Raw genomic sequence first — 17,077 nt, 5'->3', positions numbered from 1 at the left:
ACACATTATATGTCTTACATAAACCAAGTATAAAAACTAGAAGTTGTTTTAAGGGTAAATCGTTCAACCGTGCCAAACAATTTCTTGGCCAGATGCAGTGACTTCCTGTTGTCAGTGTGAGGCAACTTGCAGAGACTCCTGGAAGTGACTATGACCTGCAAATGTGAGGCACAAAATCTCCAGTAAAAAGAAAACTTTTCATTTTTACATTTAAGTCTTTGTCTGTTATGAGCATGAGATAATAATCTATTTAGTGCATTTAGATGTTTTATTTTTTACATTATTTGGAAGCTGTATATCTAAAACATAAAATATCTGTGTTTGTATCAGTTGATGATTATTTACATGTTATTGGATGAAGATAATTTAAATACAGGGCTTTTTTAAGTACAAGAAAGGGAAGCAATCACTCTATTGGTCAAAGAGGAAACTCACCACACACATAGTCGGGACAGCAGGAGTCCTGTCTGTAGTACGACACCAGCTTCTCCCCATATTTACACTCAGGAGGCAGCAGGTCACACAAGCTCTGGTTACACACTGCAGAGTCAGAAGTTAAATCATCACATTTCTCAAATGTTTCTCAAATATGAAATGAGCCCCAGAATTGACCAGTGAGGCTACTTGATTTAAACTAAAACTCATAGCCTCACCGCAGACTCTCTGCGGGCAGCAGCTGGCATCGTCAGCCAGGCTGATAATCACTTCCCCAACTCGATGGCACACTGGCTCCGCAATGTTGGAGCAGTTGTACTCCACTGGGACGATGGTGTCGTTGTCGCAGCGGTACATGCAGCAGGCGTCCTTTGAGGCTTTCCAAACCTCGCCGTGTGCACGGGGAGCACCAGAGCTGTCAGTGCAAGCTGCAGAAACACACACACAGGGTCCAGAGCATTGCTAATGAGCTCTCTCTCAGAGCACTGAAGCAAAAATCTACTACTCCGTCTTTAGAAAAATAAAAGCACTCAACAAAAAGAGTGAAGACTGATAATAAATGTATTACAGTTACAGTTAAACTGGCATCTTACCACACTTCTCAGGTGAGATGCAGAGGGCGGAGTACGGCCGGTGGAGGAGCGTTCCCTCAGGGCACACGCAGCCCTCCGTCAGGCCTGAACACTGATCTGGGTCAGAGTCGAAGTCATGGTTGGGGCAGGACTGAGACGTGCAGGCCGGCAGACAGGCCTGATACCGCAGAGTGTCGGAACACACAAAGGCTGAAGGCAGAGACACACATGTCAGTATCTCAAACATAAAACTGGACTGCAGGTGGACAGCAGATTTGTAGAATCTTAAGATATTTATCATTTTCTTTCTTTGATGGAGTCATTTTATGTTTTCAATATCAAGGGCATGTGGTACTCTGTCTATGACAACTTTAAAATACCATGCACAGGGGACTGCAGTGGAATGGTTTCCTAAAACAGAAGACATCTTCAATCATGACAAGTCAATGTCTGTGGTGACAAAGGACTATGTTGACCAATTTCAGGCCTGAAAATTCTGGGATAGTGACGAGGCCATACAAACATTTAGACAACCCGTGCTTTGTTTTTGTCGCAGACTGGCGATGTTGCCTGTGTAAATGCATCAATTGCAACTTGGTTAAGGGTACACGTCCAGCCTGAGAAAGTTGATGTCTCTGACATTTCCAATAAAGCTGTTTAATCAGATCTTGTTACTGCAGTGTTTGGGTTCTTCCCCGATAGATTCCATCTGTTTCAGAAACTGCTGCTTTGTTCCGCTTAAATTAAATCTTGCTGACAGAAATCTTACGGCAGTAATCTGGACGCCTCCACTCAATGCAGATGTTGAATTTGTGGCAAGATGCCACGTAGGCAGCCAGCGCCACACACTGGTTGTTGACGTACTCTTCATCTCGTACCCAAACCTCACAGAATGTGCTCGGTGGGACCTTGAAACACAGAAACATTTCATGTTATACCACATAGAATTAGTCTACCTTTTTTGACTTACTTCAAACATGTATTTCACTGAAGAGAAGTAAGACAATAATAATGGCAGAAAAAGGCTGACTTATTTAATACACCAGCAAGATTTTTTCATACAGCATATACGCATTAAAATGTTGTATTTTTTTTTGTTATGTCTCTACTGGCTCCTGTGTGAGCAAAGGAACCTGGAAATGAGTTCACAGACAGGTTAACGTACAAAGGCGTGGCAGGGCGTGAAGGCAGGGTTCTGCAGCATGACCAGGCAGGTGGAGCAGTCGCTTGTGGAGCAGTTGCGTTCTCTGCGGCGGCTGTGGCTGATGTAGCTGGTGGTGTTGGGAACCTGCCAGCTGTCGATGAAAATAGCCGGATCCTCACTTGCGCCCACTGTGGTGCCATTGGCCAAAGTCAGGTCATTTGTCGGGTCTCCGTCACAGAATCCTAAGGGTTCACAAAAACATTACATTTACTTCAGACATAACAAATGTATCCCTGAATGTCGCAAATGGATCTTGCAGCCATAGTAGTTGCTGGAACTTCTTAAATCAGGGAAGTTCAACTATTTCCAATGTGGAAACATTAATCTTTCATATAACTGACAAAATGTACAAATGACAAATAGTGGTTTTGCAAATGTTCAAATTTTTTGTGTTTTAAAGAGAACTAATACAATGACATGTGTGGCTCGAATACCAACTGCAGGAGTAGGAAGTACTCTTACCACAGAGGCCCTTGGTGTGGAGCTTGGTGCTGGAGCTGTCGGTGTCGATCACCATCATGCCGGTACTGTGGTACCACTGCAGCTTAAGACCAGCCGGGCTGCGGATCAGGTACATGTTGCCTGTGTCGTAGATCTCAAATCCAAACTTTTTAAATCGAGGTTTGGCGTACCGTGAATTGACATAGAGCTGAAAGAAAATGAAAAAGTGCACATCATCAGATTTGATCAGATTAATGTTAGGAAGCAATTTTGAGCTGTAATCTGCAAATCAAATATCAGGATGAGATGGGAGTGCCTCCTACCCTCCTCTGCAGCCTGTTGATGATGATGTGATTGGAGTTGTGGGTGATGTTGAGCGCCACCAGACACAGGTTGGTGAAATTCCAGAGGAGCTTTGGAAAGGAGAAGAAATTCCAGTTGAAATAAATGACAAATCAAATTGGTGACTTCTATTCAAATCCCAATCAAGTGAGTCCAACACTTGGCTTACTGGTGACTCAGAGTTAGCTGGACACTCTTGAACCAGGACACTGACGGTCTCATTGGGCAGTTGGGTCACTATGTATGAGGCAGCTTTGTAGACTGCAACGCTGTTCCCATCAAATGTGATCACATTTAGATCTGGAAACATCGAGCAGCGACCTGGAACACAGGAGAGACAACAATGAAAACTTGAGAGCAGAGTCTGAAAGTTGATGTGTGCAATCTTTTATTTCAAGACGCAACTTTTGTAAATTCAAAAAATGGACCACAATGTAATTTTTTCATGTGTGTCTATTTTCCTCACATGGACAGTCCCACTTCGGGCAGCACTTGTCTCCATTGACCAGAATGGCAAAGCCAAGCAAGCCGCAGTTGGGAGGGTCGGCGGTGAAGGGACAGCTCTGTGATTTGTTGAACAGGACGAGCTGGCTATTGACACAGATGTACTTTGTGCACTCATCGACTATCTCTGCATACGGAGGCTGGAGGGAAACAAAACAAAGAATGAAAACCCAAAAGTCACACAAGAAAAAATTATATTTTTAAGCCGGAAAGACAATTCGTGTGCCATAGGCAAATTATTTGATAGAGTCATAATGTAGACATAGACGAATGTCTCAGGGTTCCCTTAGTTACTTTTTCCAGAGCTTTTGACCATAACCCACGGTGTGTTTGAAATATTAGCTTTAAAATGTTACGATACAGTATGGCCCTTTTTTGTACAAATACAAATTAAAGGGAACGTTTGAACTTGAAGACAAAGTCATTATAGAACTTATCCTTCTTGCAATATTTCAAAACTTAGTGACTGAAAAAAAGATACAATAACTGAACCTACAGTGCACATCCTTGTAGGTGACACAGCTATGGATGTCGTCCCCTCTGCTGTGTGTCTGGTCGTTTCTGAAGATGTATAGAGTGATGGCTGTGCAGGAGGCGTTGTTGCACCTGCACTCGTGTGATCGACTCTGTCCTGCTCCGTCGTTTGGACCGAGGTGGCTGCTGGAAGTGAAGTTGTAGTGGCAGTAGGAACAGTGGACCTCTGGGTGGAAATCATTGTATCTGGTGGAGGCGTCACTGGTTGGGATGTGAGCGGTGACACGACGGTCTCTTTGGTTGTCATGGTTTTCTCAGATGTTGCTGACTCTCTGGTGGGGACAGCTGTAGATGCCGTAACTGTTGTTAGAGTAGGAACGGGTGCTGGAGCAGTTATGGTGGTCAGGCGAGAAACTGTTTCAGTTGTGTCGGCGTGTTCAGTCAGGCTCACTGTAGTAACCAACTTGGTAGTAGGTGGCACTCCTAACGTGGTTGCTGTGCCAGGGCTTGGAGCGACTGTTGGTGGGCCCGGAGTGGTTGATGTGATCGTCACTGCTGGAGGCCTTGTTGCTATGGTAACCCTTGCGGAGACTGGCCTGACAGTTGATCTCTGAGTCGACGTGATTCTGGGAGTGACTCTTGTTGTCACGGGAACTCTGGGTGTCGTTCTGAGGGTGGTCGTCTGTGTGGTGGTTGTAGTTGTTGTAGAAGGTGTAGCTCTTGCAGTGGACACCAGCCGGGTGGTGACTTTGTCCTGTACAGTTGTTGGCCTTGGAGTTGCAGTGGAAGTGGTTGTGTGCAACTGAGACCAAGTTGGAGGCGGCGTAGTTGTGGCTCTTGTTGACACCTCCACTCTGCCAGTCACTGGATGTGTTGTCCCTGTAATCGGCTGAACAATGACAGGTCTGAGAGTGGTGGTGTCAACATCTAGTGGAGCTTTTGTGGAGACAGTGGTGAGATGTGTCTCAGGAATACCAGGTACAGGTGAAGGAGGCAGTGTAACCAGTGTCCTGGTTGTAGTGACTGCAATTTCTGCAGTTGAGATTTTAGCAGAGGTTGTAGTTTTGGCAGTAGTAGTTGTAGCAGCAGCTGATGTCGAAGAGGTCACAACTGGCTGTGATGTTTCAGGAAGGTGAGGCACCTCAGTAGTTCTAGTGGAAGTGATGACATGGACGACAGCTTCAGAAGTGACCTCTGGTGTAGTTTTCACTGTCGGGCTGTAGACCAGGGTGGTGGAGGTCTCCCGATGGGGAGGACGCCATGGCGCAGAGGCCTTCTCGGTTGTTACAGGATGGGTGGAGCTCTCTGTTGTTGGTAAAAGTGGTACAGTGGTGGTATCTGTAAGAGACACAGGTGTGACAGGATGACCCGTGGGCATGGTGGAGGTTTCTGGAACCTCTGGGGGTCTTGAGGTGATTGTCTCTGTTGATGGGGCGGCAGCAGACCAGGAAGTTCTCTCTGAATAGGTTGTGGAGTGGGAAACAGTAGTGCTGTCTGTAATGTCTAGAGGTGGAGGTACAGCCATTGTTGTGGTAGCGACATGTATTTCAGACACAGTGGATTCATGTGTGGTCACTTTCCTTGTTGTTGTTCTCCAGTGTGTAGTAACTGAGGTAGGAGCAGATGGTGAAGTTGTAGTCGGTACAACATGGAGTGGCTGTGAAGTTTGTAGCTCAGCAGCGGGTGTTGTAGAAGACGTTGGTTCAGTGGGAGTAACGGGCAGAATCCTCTCTGTGGTAACAGGTGGTGTTGTTGTCTCTGGACTTATGTACGGTGTTGTTTTGCTGATGGTGAAAGGTGCAACCGGTGCGACTGATTCTGTGGTTGTAGCTGAAGTGACTATCGGCAGAGATACAGTTCCTGTTTCAATTGGTGGTGAGGTCAGGAGAGGCGAAGAGGTTGTGGAGGCTGTGCTTGGTAAACCAGGAGGGATAGGTGTAGTTGTTTTGGGGGGAAGTCGCTCCACTGTTACAGTCTTTGTGCTTGTGTCTGTGTATGCAGTGGTAGCTGAACTGGGAACAGTAGTGCTGTCTGTGACTATGGATGTCTCTGAGACTGGAGCAGGAGTTGGACTAGAGGAGGTTACAATCGGAGTAACTGCTGCTGAATGCGTTATAGCCTCTGTGGTCTCTTTAGTTGGGTGGACAGCAGGAGGAGGGGTACTGATGGTGGTTGGCCCTTCGACCGAGCTTGTGGCTGGTGCTGCAGTGGTGGATGTCTGCACAGTCGTGGCAGTGGTGGTGAAGAGCAGCTGTGGAAGATCGGTGGGCTTGGTGGTGGAGGTGAGCCAGAACAGAGCAGTGATGGCGAAGGGAGCGCTGGATGTCCTCGAAATGACAGGGTGCAATGGGCTCGTAGTTGAGCTCACAGCTCTTGTCGTCCGTGATGTCATATATGTTTCACTGGTGGGCAGGGCTTCTGTCACTCTGACAGTAGACAGCGGCTCCAACACCTCTGGCCTTACAGTAGGGGGCGCTGTTGGAGGAGACGGGGGTCCTGCTGTTCTGGAAAGTTCAGGAGCTGCAGAAAGAGAGTCGGTGACGGAACTGGTCAACTCATCAGGGGCTGGTGGTGCCTCGGACAAAGTTGTCTGTGTGATAAAGGCAGGAGTAGTGGTGGTGAATTTAGTGGTAGGACTGGTGTGCGAAGGAGTGGACAGTGTGGTGGTGGTGGTGGCGGTGGTTTTGAGGGTGGTGGTGGAGGCAGCAGTGCTCGCGGTGGTTGCAGGAGTGACAGCTACAGAGGTCGGCTGAGCAGTGGATGGTGTTACAGGCTGCACAGCAACTGGGACCTTAATACCTGAAGACAAACGATAGAAAATGTTTATACATATTTTATGTGTGGTAGGAACATAGACAGCTTTATGTCAGGGCTTATTTCAATACTTTGGGTTAGCAGTGATGACTGTAGTAATTTACATGATTTGGCTGAATCCAGGACAACTATAAATTCTATTGTGGATGACTCCTCTTTGGTTTTTGCACATTTCAGGGTTTGATTATTTTTTGTGTTTTTAGTATTATGTATACTAGTGCATTGCCCGTAGGAAGCATGTTTTCCTGAAGAAAAGTGGGAGGTTAAGTAGCTTTTTCATGGATGGCCAAATGAGGCTTTGTTTGAAGGTGGGACGTCAGGGATATAATTGTCTGTTTTTGACTACTTTTGATTATACCATTATATTTCACCTTAAAAACTATTTACCTTGCCTTACTTGGTGTAATTATTTTTAGCACAACCTCACATGTGTGACTGTACAGTTATTTTTTCATTTTAAGGTACTATATTAACACTATGGACCTAAAATCACAAAATAACATAAAATCAGAGTAGAAAAAGTTTGTTTTTTTACTGTAAAAACCACAAATATGTTTAATGAACCAATTGCATTAGTTATAATGCAAATATAAATAGTTGTTTACTAAATTGGTGCATAAGTTTTTGAAATTTACAAAGTTATGTGTAACTATTTACATTTAAATGCAGGCAATGCCTCAGGCTCCTCAGCTCATTCCTGCCTGTTCCACATTCAGCCGTCTCCTCCTTGGTTTGCCTCACAACACGACTCCACTACACACTGAACACACCACACCAAATATTACATAACACACTAACTATACACTCCAAACACGCTATATGTCACAAATCTCTCAACTCTCAAAACTCGCTATATCTGTCGCCGTCTCCAACACATCACTGCTGCTGTCAATCATCCGCCGATGTCCCTCCCACATCTTCCTGTTCCTCAACAACCAAACTTGCTGCTTGAACAATTTAGTGACAAAAGCACATTTTTACTGTTTCTTCTTGCACCAGACATAAAGCAAACGTAACGGCAATGTTAGCGAAAAAGCGTGTTGGACATTATTTACCCTAAATCCAGTTTTGGACGTGCCAGTGCATCCGCTCCGTCAACTCGGTAGGTAGGCCGTGTGGGTCGGTTAGCGGCTAGCAGCTAGCTAAACACGAACATCCACAGATTCCGATCCCACTTTGAGCTCTGCAGTGATTGGGTCTGGTGCGCACGTGGCCACTGTGTGCAGTGATTGGCTCTGGTGCGCACGTGACTGTAGTGGCTCCGGTGGACAATACTCATGGAATTTGTAAAGCATTTATGAAATAATGTATTAACGGTATCATTGCAGTCCAAGCAAATGCTAAATTGCACGCCACTGAACCACACAGCAGCCATGTTGAAAGTCTCAGGTCAGTCTGATCCTGATCCGCAGAGATATTTGACACACACACACACACACACAAACACACACAGACAGACAGACAGAGATTCCGTGTATTATAGATAGATAACTGATTTTGGATTGTTCTGTCTGAAACTTTTTATGTTGACTTTGTTGACAGTTTTCCAAATGGAAAGATGAGTACAACCTGATGGAGTGCATTGATCAAGTTTAAACCATTTTACAGGTAATAGACTTAAATGAGGAACATATATTGGAATGAACTGTGAACATCATTATATGCTCCTGTGTGATTTAGATTTTCTTTTTTCAGAAACATAACACTCTGAGGAAACACAGCCAGGTGGAGACCAGTTTCAGTAATAACAAATCAAAACTTTATTATGGAAAGTAAGCGACACCATTCTTGTGTGATCTTTTTATATAATTTTTATCTTTGATGAACCGATCCTTTAAAGATTTGTTTGGGAATAAGGTTTATCTAAAATACTCCTTTCTTTTAAATGAAGAATGTGAAAATGTAAATGGCATGAATGGTTGATTTTACAAATCCAGATGCAAATCAAATTGAATCGTGACCTTTAAATTGAAAGTTAAACGTGGGTTTGACAAACTGTGACACCCCTAGGAGTACATAACTGTGACACATTTCTTTGATCATTGTGTTAAATTCCTTTACTGTACAAATGTGTGTGATAGATGTTAGTTAAAATGTTAACTAAGAACAGTGTCACTTTTTTTCTTATTGCCACCATCTTTCAAAATAGTCCCTCCCCATGTAACCCCTGGTCAAAAAGTCAATACCACACAACATCCTGTTCTATTAATGGATCAGTTTAAAATCAAAACAACACTGAACTCAATCAGGGGAAACTTACAGTCTTCAACATAGACACAGCGACGAGTGACCTCATCCAGGACCATGTGTGGAGGGCAGACAGGGAGGCAGCCTTCCACTCTGTAGAGAGGGCAACACACAGTCATGAGATAAACACACAGCAAACCGCAAATAAAACTGTACAACTTCATCAGAGTTCTCAGACCAAAGCAGGAAGATTTGATCAGTAAATGAAAATATAGAAAGGAAAAAAGTTTGGTCAAAGAGGAAGCAATCAGATCAGAGGCAGATGACATCAGATATACGGTAGTCAAGACAACTGGACAAACTAATTTGTGGTGACAGTTACTGAAAAGGTCAAAGGTCTCACTGTGGGATGGTGATGCAGGCTTCAGCTGACGGGTCGCTGCAGGTCTTGAAGCAGGGAACGACACAGGAATCGTACCTCCACTGACACCGAGGACCGGGTGGGGCATCTGGGCTCGGGCCTGATGAAAAACACACAATGCTTAATTACTACAAGCTCACAGGTTTGTAACGTCTCAAAATTTGGCCTTGTTAATGAAACAGAACAGATATTTTCAGTATTTCAGATCAGATTTAACTGTACTGTGGTTTAATGAGTATTATAACTGGATAGATTATTTACCTACTGAATAACAAAAGGAAGAATGTATTCTAAACGTTACAGTACCACACCTGCTTTTTTAAGGTCTGTGGAACTTCTGTGCTGTGCTGGAAGGTGGATGTTAGTTTCTGTTTGCAGATTCCATTTCTAAACTTACATAACGTTAGCTACTGTTGCTTTCTAAGAGACACACTGAGACAAAGCAATGTGTCATTTTCTTTGTATTGTAAAAAAATCCGCAGTCCATCAGCATTTAACAACTTCAACAACATCGTCCACAGGCAATGGAGAGAGCTTGGGAAGATCCAACTTTTCACTTCATGTTGCAATCCGCTCACAAATGGCCAATAAAAAAGTGATTAATACATGTTAATAGTTGCATAGAGCCCTTTAAAGTTGTATCACAATTAATTAAAAATATTAAAATCAGTTTTAAATGGTTATATGGATTGGAAATATTCAGGGTGTCATGTGTATCGTTTTATACACACATCATATGATATCTTTGTGATCTTGGATCACAGTTGAAATCTAAAATTAAGTTTTGTGGTTGTTCCAAACAACATGAGTGTGTCTTAATGGACCCATCTGAGGTTGCAGCAGTATCTAAAATGTTAAAATGACTGAATTAACCGTCTCCTACAGTATTGTTACAAAATTAAGATCGCTTTGATGTTTGTGAAAATATATCACATTACTAATCTAGACTAAGGCTAAAACTGACCCATGAATGTTTTCACAGAGAAGTAATGTGATGAATTTAGAGAGTCATCAGTGTAAAGTCTGGACTTCATCTCTCACTCTGAATGTGTGCAGCATTCACTGCTGTCAGCAGGAAATCCATCTGCTATTGGCTCGTACGCCTTTTCCATGAACTAACACAAATGCTGCCGTATTTTTAGCATCAGTGATTAGCCTGGCTGCTCTCTCAGCAGAGTATGCAGGCAGAGGAGTCCCTAGTGTTGACCTTTGACCCCAGGGAGATGAGCTGATGTTTGAGTGAACCTGGAGTAAAGCTTCCTGAATGCTCACTGTTTGTTGAGTAAGCTAGGAAATATATATAACCCCAGAAAACAATGCAGATCACAGAAGGAAGATTATCCACAGTATCCAAACCCATGATGGGTAAGACTGAAATGAGGCCAGTGAATGTAAGCAAAATTCTGCTGGAATTTCTGAGTTGACAGTTTCTACTGAGGCTGAAAAGGTTCAATAGCTTTAGAATTTAATTCCATTATATTTGTCTTTAATCTGTTACCTTGTTGAATTACATTTTTAGTCCCTGTTGTCATGGCAGCATAATTTTTCTGTCGCATTCACTGTGAATGACCGAACCCACAGTTATCTCTGACTTTTAGTGAGTGGTGTGTGTGATGTGTTCGCTGCTGACATGTTGGTCATGTCGGTGATGCTGACCTGTCAGTCTGAACAGCGTGGCCTTGCGGAAGCTGTCAGTGTGTCTGTATTTGAGCAGGTGGAGGCGGGGCAGCGTGGCGTGCAGGAAGAAGCCGGGTTTTGCGTGGGACTCCAGGGAGTCGTAGCCAGGGATCCAGGTGTTCCTGTGCAGGACAAAGGTGGCTCCATCCCAGAATGCCACGCTGTCCTCCCACTTTGCCAGCCTCACCTGACCACTGGGGCTCGTGTACAGAAAATAGTTTGGTCTCTCGGCTGCCTCGAAAGAAACCCTCGATGTGTCTGTGTAGATGAAAAAAAAGTGAGACATTATCATGGAAAAACCATAGAATTAGGGTTGAATAAGTAGGCAACCCTTAAACTACACCGCTTTCTTTTTTTACAGTAGAATCCTATATAGACTTCTCTGAGGAAACAAGCCAATATGTTTCAGCGCCATTTTTGCTCTCGACCAACTCCTGAGAAAAACATCGACCTATTTTGCTGCTGAATGCTCCACTATGTTCACCAGCTACTCGCTCACTCCAACATTTGGTGCTGAGCAGGAAGTGTACAGGATTTAAGACAGAAAATATAAGAGAAACAGTTAAGATTCAAGCTATAAAGCCGCGAGCTGAAAAGTGATGCTAAAATAGCTTCATGGAACTTGGAAGAACTGCAGTCAAGTGATGACTCTATAGGTTTGTCTTCATGAGCGACAACTTTTATATTACATTTATTTTTTCCATTATTAATATACACATATTGATAAGGGTAGCTTTTCAAATAGCTTTTCAAACTCTTCAAGACCATGGTCCAGTTATTTAAACTCTTTCCTCCACAACACCAGTCTGTTTCTTGCCACCAAACGTTCATGAGATGGCCTGGATAAATGGCATGACTGGGAAAGAATAGATGATGATCTGCATTAACTGAGGTCCAAACTAGTAACAATTATTTTGGAAACCACGATGGAATAGTGCCCCAAAAGGCCCCAAAACAATTTGGAAGACTATCTTCTAAGGATAACTCAGAAAACATGAAAGGAAAAATAATATATACAAAAAAATATATATAAATATGTACTAAATCATGTTAAATGTGTCTGATAAGTATCGCGCTCACATGCAGTAAACAGTGAGACCAGCTTGTTCCAGTCTTGGCTTGCTGACCAGCCTGCAGCTCAGGTTGCCGTATTAGCATTTGGCAATCTGATCTCTGAACTCCTCTCCTGCTTCAAGTCAATGGAAGTCCGTCTCCTCCATCTGTGTTTTCATTAGGACATCCAAATCATTACAAACACTGTTGAATGCAGAGATAACAGTGGAAGAGGAGATCGTTGACTGACTGGCATTCAGTCAGAGGGGAGAGAGTTGAAATTCTTTGAGTGTAAGATTAGCTGAAAGAGGATGAACAGACGAAGAGAAGCCAGCAAACGGGAAGAAAACAGAGCGATCAGTCTAATGATGCAGTGAAGAACTTAATGCCTATACCATACATCAGGTCATCAAATCGGAGACTTTTAAGACAAGATTGACATTTAGATTAGTTCCCTAGAAACATTTCACAATTTTGTTTCCTTGGAAATTAATGACTAGACTCAAGTTTTTTTCCTGTGTTGTTGGTATCTGTCAAAACAGACACCATCTAGTTGTAGCACCAACAAAAATACCACTTGGAAATGCTCGGGGAGCAGGAGTTGTCTGTTTTTACCTTTAATGTTGATTGACCTCAACATAAAAAACCACAAGTCACACCAGTTTCTCTCATGAAGCATAAAAGCGTCTTTCAGCTCATGTTGCTCCGGCTTGAAACTTTAATGTTCTTATTCACTCTCACCGCCTTCCTTAACATTAAGCCCCGCGGTCACAAAAGTTGTAACTTACCGTGTGGTCGGGCTCTGCTGAGGCCCGGTGTCATCATGAACTGTGAGAGAACTCTCGGGGTGGCAGTGGCGCTGAGGTTGCCCCGCTGCAGGAACACAGAGCCACTGGAACTGCTGGCTGCTAACAGTGTCGTCCGATCCCTGAAGGTGATCAGCCTGAAGGGACCTTTACCCAGAACTGCAGACAAGAGTCCACGTTAGGGCACCAGTGGTCATTGCCACAGAGCATTTGTGCAGTAAGTACGCGTTTGCATCTGTGTGTATGTGTGTGATGTCATACCTTTGTTGTAGAATTCACAATCATACGCTGCAGAGAGAAGCACAGAGACCATTAAAGGCAATGACAGTAACAAGAGTAATAAACAGTATAGTATGTTACAAAGAAACCCTTTTCATGACTCATACAGTATTTTTTATAAAGAATGTTTAAGCTGCAACCAATGGCTTTGCTAATGTTTGCAAAATCTTAGAATGATCATTATTATCAGAATTATTTTCAGCAACAGACTCATATGTTCTTTTAAAACAGAGATTTTACTTTCTATAAAGTAGGTTTCTCGCTCCCTATGTTGTGACTTACGGCACAGAGACGGAGCTCGCCAGTCGACAGGAACACCCTGGTGGCAGCAGCGTTGAGCGTATGCCGCCACACTGGTGCAGAAACACTCACAGTCGCCTCCACGACTGCAACCACACGTGTCTGCCAAACAATTCATGTAGAACCAGGTAACATCCACCTAAACACGAGGAATAACATCACTTTATTGAGAGTAGAAATTCACCACTGTTATGTAAGGATAAGTATAAGAAAGACGTACAAAGTGGGTTGAGAAAAGGAATTGACTGCATTCTCAAGTCATACTGTGCTTAACTATTTACCTTATTACCAATTTATTTTATTTTACACCTCTCAGGCATAGGGATGTACGGAAGAGGATTAGGGCCACATGTGAATTTTTTTTTTAGTCATAATTCTGAGAAAAAAGTCAGAATTCTGACTTTAATCTCAGAATTCTGACTTTTTTCTCATAATTCTGAGATTAAAGTCAGAATTCTGACTTTAATCTCAGAATTCTGACTTTTTTCTCAGAATTCTGACTTTAAAGTCAGAACTAAAAAAAAAATTCACATGTGGCCCTAATCCTCTTCCGTTGGGATGTGCTTGATACTCAAAAAAAAACCCTCCAAAGAGTCAAACTGCAGGAAGGAGGGCTGCTGTTGTACTGTCACTCACCACTGGGTGGCAGGCCTGGAAGACCTCCCCAAGCAGGACGGCACACCGACGCTTCGCATAAGGCTCTCTGAGAGGACTGAGGCTGCAGGGGTGTCTGATATCAGGACTGTTCACACACTGAACACACAAACATACACAATGGTGTTGAATGGCAACTTTTGTTCAAGGTTAAGCAGTAAGGTCTTGTTTATTGTAATTTGTTGGTTGAGGAAGTGTTTAAGACGCCTGACAAATCCACTGATACTGATACACCAACTCCTGTTGTTTTTAGTTTTTTGTCATGAACGTTGTATTACACCATTCTGTGTTGGAACATGCTGAAACTTGACAAGATTAAGTTATTTTCTATACAGTTACAATATTCAGGTGTAAAATGCACATGATGATGGTACGCGTCACTTTTCACTCACCTCTGCTGCAGTCCAGCTGTTTCCAAACTCCTGTGGAGTTGCGGAGTCGATGTTGTCGGGGGTCCTCATCTCGTTCACCGTCTTCATGTCAAAATTCCCACACAGGCCGCTTAGCTTTCCCTGAACACATCAGTACCATCTTTTTAACACCTTCATTTTAATGCATTGAAATCCACTTAATATCATCATAACCTGAATATGATATTGTCTCTAAAACTTGAGGATGACTCACCTGCCTGTTATGCATCTCTTAACAGTATTACATGGTCTTCAATAATAAATTAACTTTGCTTACTTGGCAAATGTAAAGAATTAACCTTCTTAATATGAGCCAACAAATGTTTTAATTGTATATATTTTAACTTGTATTGGAGCATCAGCTAATAATGAAAGCTAAAATCAGAAGCCTGCACACTCCACTGAGTCAGAAAAAGGCACTGAGCCTGCGACCTACCTGCCAGCGAGGTCCGACCTGGACGTGGACGGTGGTCTTACGGTCCCAAAGGACGGTGACATCTTCCTCTGGGAAATGAACCACTGTGAAGTATCCAGCTGGCCAGATGAACATCCGCTGCTTCCTGTCAATCACACTGGATGGATTCTGCAGGGGGCAGAGTCATTTCATTTTCTATTTTCTATTCTCCACATGCATTAGTCAACACAATCTGTCAAAGTGTGAAAAGTGAAAATGGAGATATGCTAATGCTACATAATCCAACTCAAGGTGCAACAGCATATTATTCAGTTGCACATATTCGGTATTTTAGGATACATGCTCATTTTATGATTCATTTTATGAAACTACCTGCTGGTGACCTCCATCATTCTTTACAAATATAGAAAATATACTGAAAGTGATTCTTACCGGCTTTCCAGTGTCATCATCGAATGCTACGAATGATCTTCCAATGTTGATCAGGAGAGATTTCCTGCAGATGACTCCGCTGTCTAAACAGTCAACATTCTCGGTTGCTACACTGAGCATCACATCAGAGCTGCTCTGTGGAGGAGAGAAAACACCATCACAGACACCAAAGTAACAAAGTCTTCATAACGGAGAATTGCTTCTAATTTTAAACCTAAATTAACATATTTATTCCTATAATTCCATTAGTAACTGTGTGTTTAGTCTATCTACTTATTTACTCCTTTGTCCCGTTATTTTTTTCTTCATCATCACAATAATTTTAGCTGCCAAGAAACTGCAGTCATCAACAAAACACACCGGCCAAAAACGACCCCAAAAACGAAAGCGATAAGAATTAAGTATACAGTTAAACAGTTAATAGGTTAAAATATCCCAAACCACAGTTTTGTTTCTCTTGTTATAAATGAATATTTCCAGTACCTTTACAAGATAGACTTTGCATGCACCAACGTAGTCAAACAGCAGCCCATCAAATGTCCTGTAGTGGCGATCACCGTAAGCCATGCACATTGACGGACACGGATGAAATACACACTGGAACGTCCCGTGCTGGCAAACACTACAAAGACAGCAAAGCTTCAGTGATTCAGCATCAACTTGTTCCCACTTAGTGCGAGGACATTTTTTTCATCTCTAATGGCCTCCTTTTGTCGAAAGCCTCAGGTTTACAGCAGGCAGAAAAGTGGCCGTTGAATTGTCAAAAGGCTGAATCACCGCTCATTGCGCTATTAGGCTGTCATCTACATCTTCTTCCCTGGCTATGGCTTGAAGAAGAAATGGAAGGATGGGAGAATGACTGAGATCACTGGGAGAGTGTTTCCTTTCACCAGCCATCGACACTCTGAAGCTGAGGGAATCAAAGAGTCATACAAGGGCCTGCTCTGTTTTCCTAGCCTTTTTCTGTCCTGTGATAACAGAGAATTATAGATATCAGGTGGCCACTTTTGCTGCTCTGACAATCTCAGGACTCAGCGCTTTCAGGCTAAATCTGACTTTGATAAATTAGCGGCTTTGTTGGAGATTTGTCTTAAATTTGACAGATATTGTTGGCAGATGATTGGTGAGGGTAATAAAAATGTGTGCACCATGACAAAATGGATAAAGACCCACTGAGGGAAGGAATAGAAAAAAAGTTCATAAGAATCATATGGGAACACCAGACATTATGTGTAAATGAACATCACTTTCTGTAAAAGCCTGATCTGATTTTATATTTGACTGGGGCTCCAGAAATACATAAACTCACCACTGATGGCAGGGGGAGGACACTCTGTCACCGGGGTAGTACTCCTTCCCTTTCCATAGACAGGGGCAGGATGCAGGTTCAAAGCACTCGTCTCCATGTTTTAACAAGCTATGGAGGCAAAAACAAAGTTGTTGAGGACAAACACTTTGACTGGGACTTGCTGGAATGTTTCCCTTAAAACATCCACCACATTCCAACTAATAGACCTCAATGACTGCTGTAAAGTACTGCAAACCATTTAATGGGAACATATTGCTAGAAATAAAGCTTAACCATTTCAAAATGGCTCCACCTTGATGCAACCTGTGATGACACACCAAAAAGAGACTAAAAGACAACATCACAGCT

The 17,077-nt window shown here is 43.0% G+C and overlaps 1 protein-coding gene across 1 annotated transcript in view; it reads right to left on the bottom strand.

Moving 5' to 3' along the window:
• The window catches only part of otog (otogelin), a 54,434-nt gene that overhangs the window by 9,658 nt on the left and 27,699 nt on the right, over nt 1-17,077 (bottom strand). The window contains exons 24-45 of the mRNA XM_030413450.1: nt 16,730-16,837; nt 15,904-16,042; nt 15,421-15,555; nt 15,010-15,156; nt 14,556-14,675; nt 14,146-14,262; nt 13,492-13,648; nt 13,192-13,218; nt 12,913-13,089; nt 11,051-11,329; nt 9,377-9,494; nt 9,047-9,126; nt 3,995-6,771; nt 3,461-3,638; nt 3,164-3,315; nt 2,976-3,065; nt 2,674-2,860; nt 2,173-2,393; nt 1,777-1,915; nt 1,029-1,217; nt 654-863; nt 436-540 (exon numbers count right to left, since the gene is read on the bottom strand). Coding sequence (XP_030269310.1) covers nt 436-540; nt 654-863; nt 1,029-1,217; nt 1,777-1,915; nt 2,173-2,393; nt 2,674-2,860; nt 2,976-3,065; nt 3,164-3,315; nt 3,461-3,638; nt 3,995-6,771; nt 9,047-9,126; nt 9,377-9,494; nt 11,051-11,329; nt 12,913-13,089; nt 13,192-13,218; nt 13,492-13,648; nt 14,146-14,262; nt 14,556-14,675; nt 15,010-15,156; nt 15,421-15,555; nt 15,904-16,042; nt 16,730-16,837 — 5,852 coding nt within the window. The remainder of the gene's footprint in view (nt 1-435; nt 541-653; nt 864-1,028; nt 1,218-1,776; nt 1,916-2,172; nt 2,394-2,673; nt 2,861-2,975; nt 3,066-3,163; nt 3,316-3,460; nt 3,639-3,994; nt 6,772-9,046; nt 9,127-9,376; nt 9,495-11,050; nt 11,330-12,912; nt 13,090-13,191; nt 13,219-13,491; nt 13,649-14,145; nt 14,263-14,555; nt 14,676-15,009; nt 15,157-15,420; nt 15,556-15,903; nt 16,043-16,729; nt 16,838-17,077) is intronic.

This window comes from Sparus aurata, chromosome 4 (assembly GCF_900880675.1).
Source record: "Sparus aurata chromosome 4, fSpaAur1.1, whole genome shotgun sequence".
In the NCBI taxonomy this organism is placed as follows: domain Eukaryota; kingdom Metazoa; phylum Chordata; class Actinopteri; order Spariformes; family Sparidae; genus Sparus; species Sparus aurata.
This window is presented reverse-complemented; position numbering and strand designations above follow the sequence as displayed.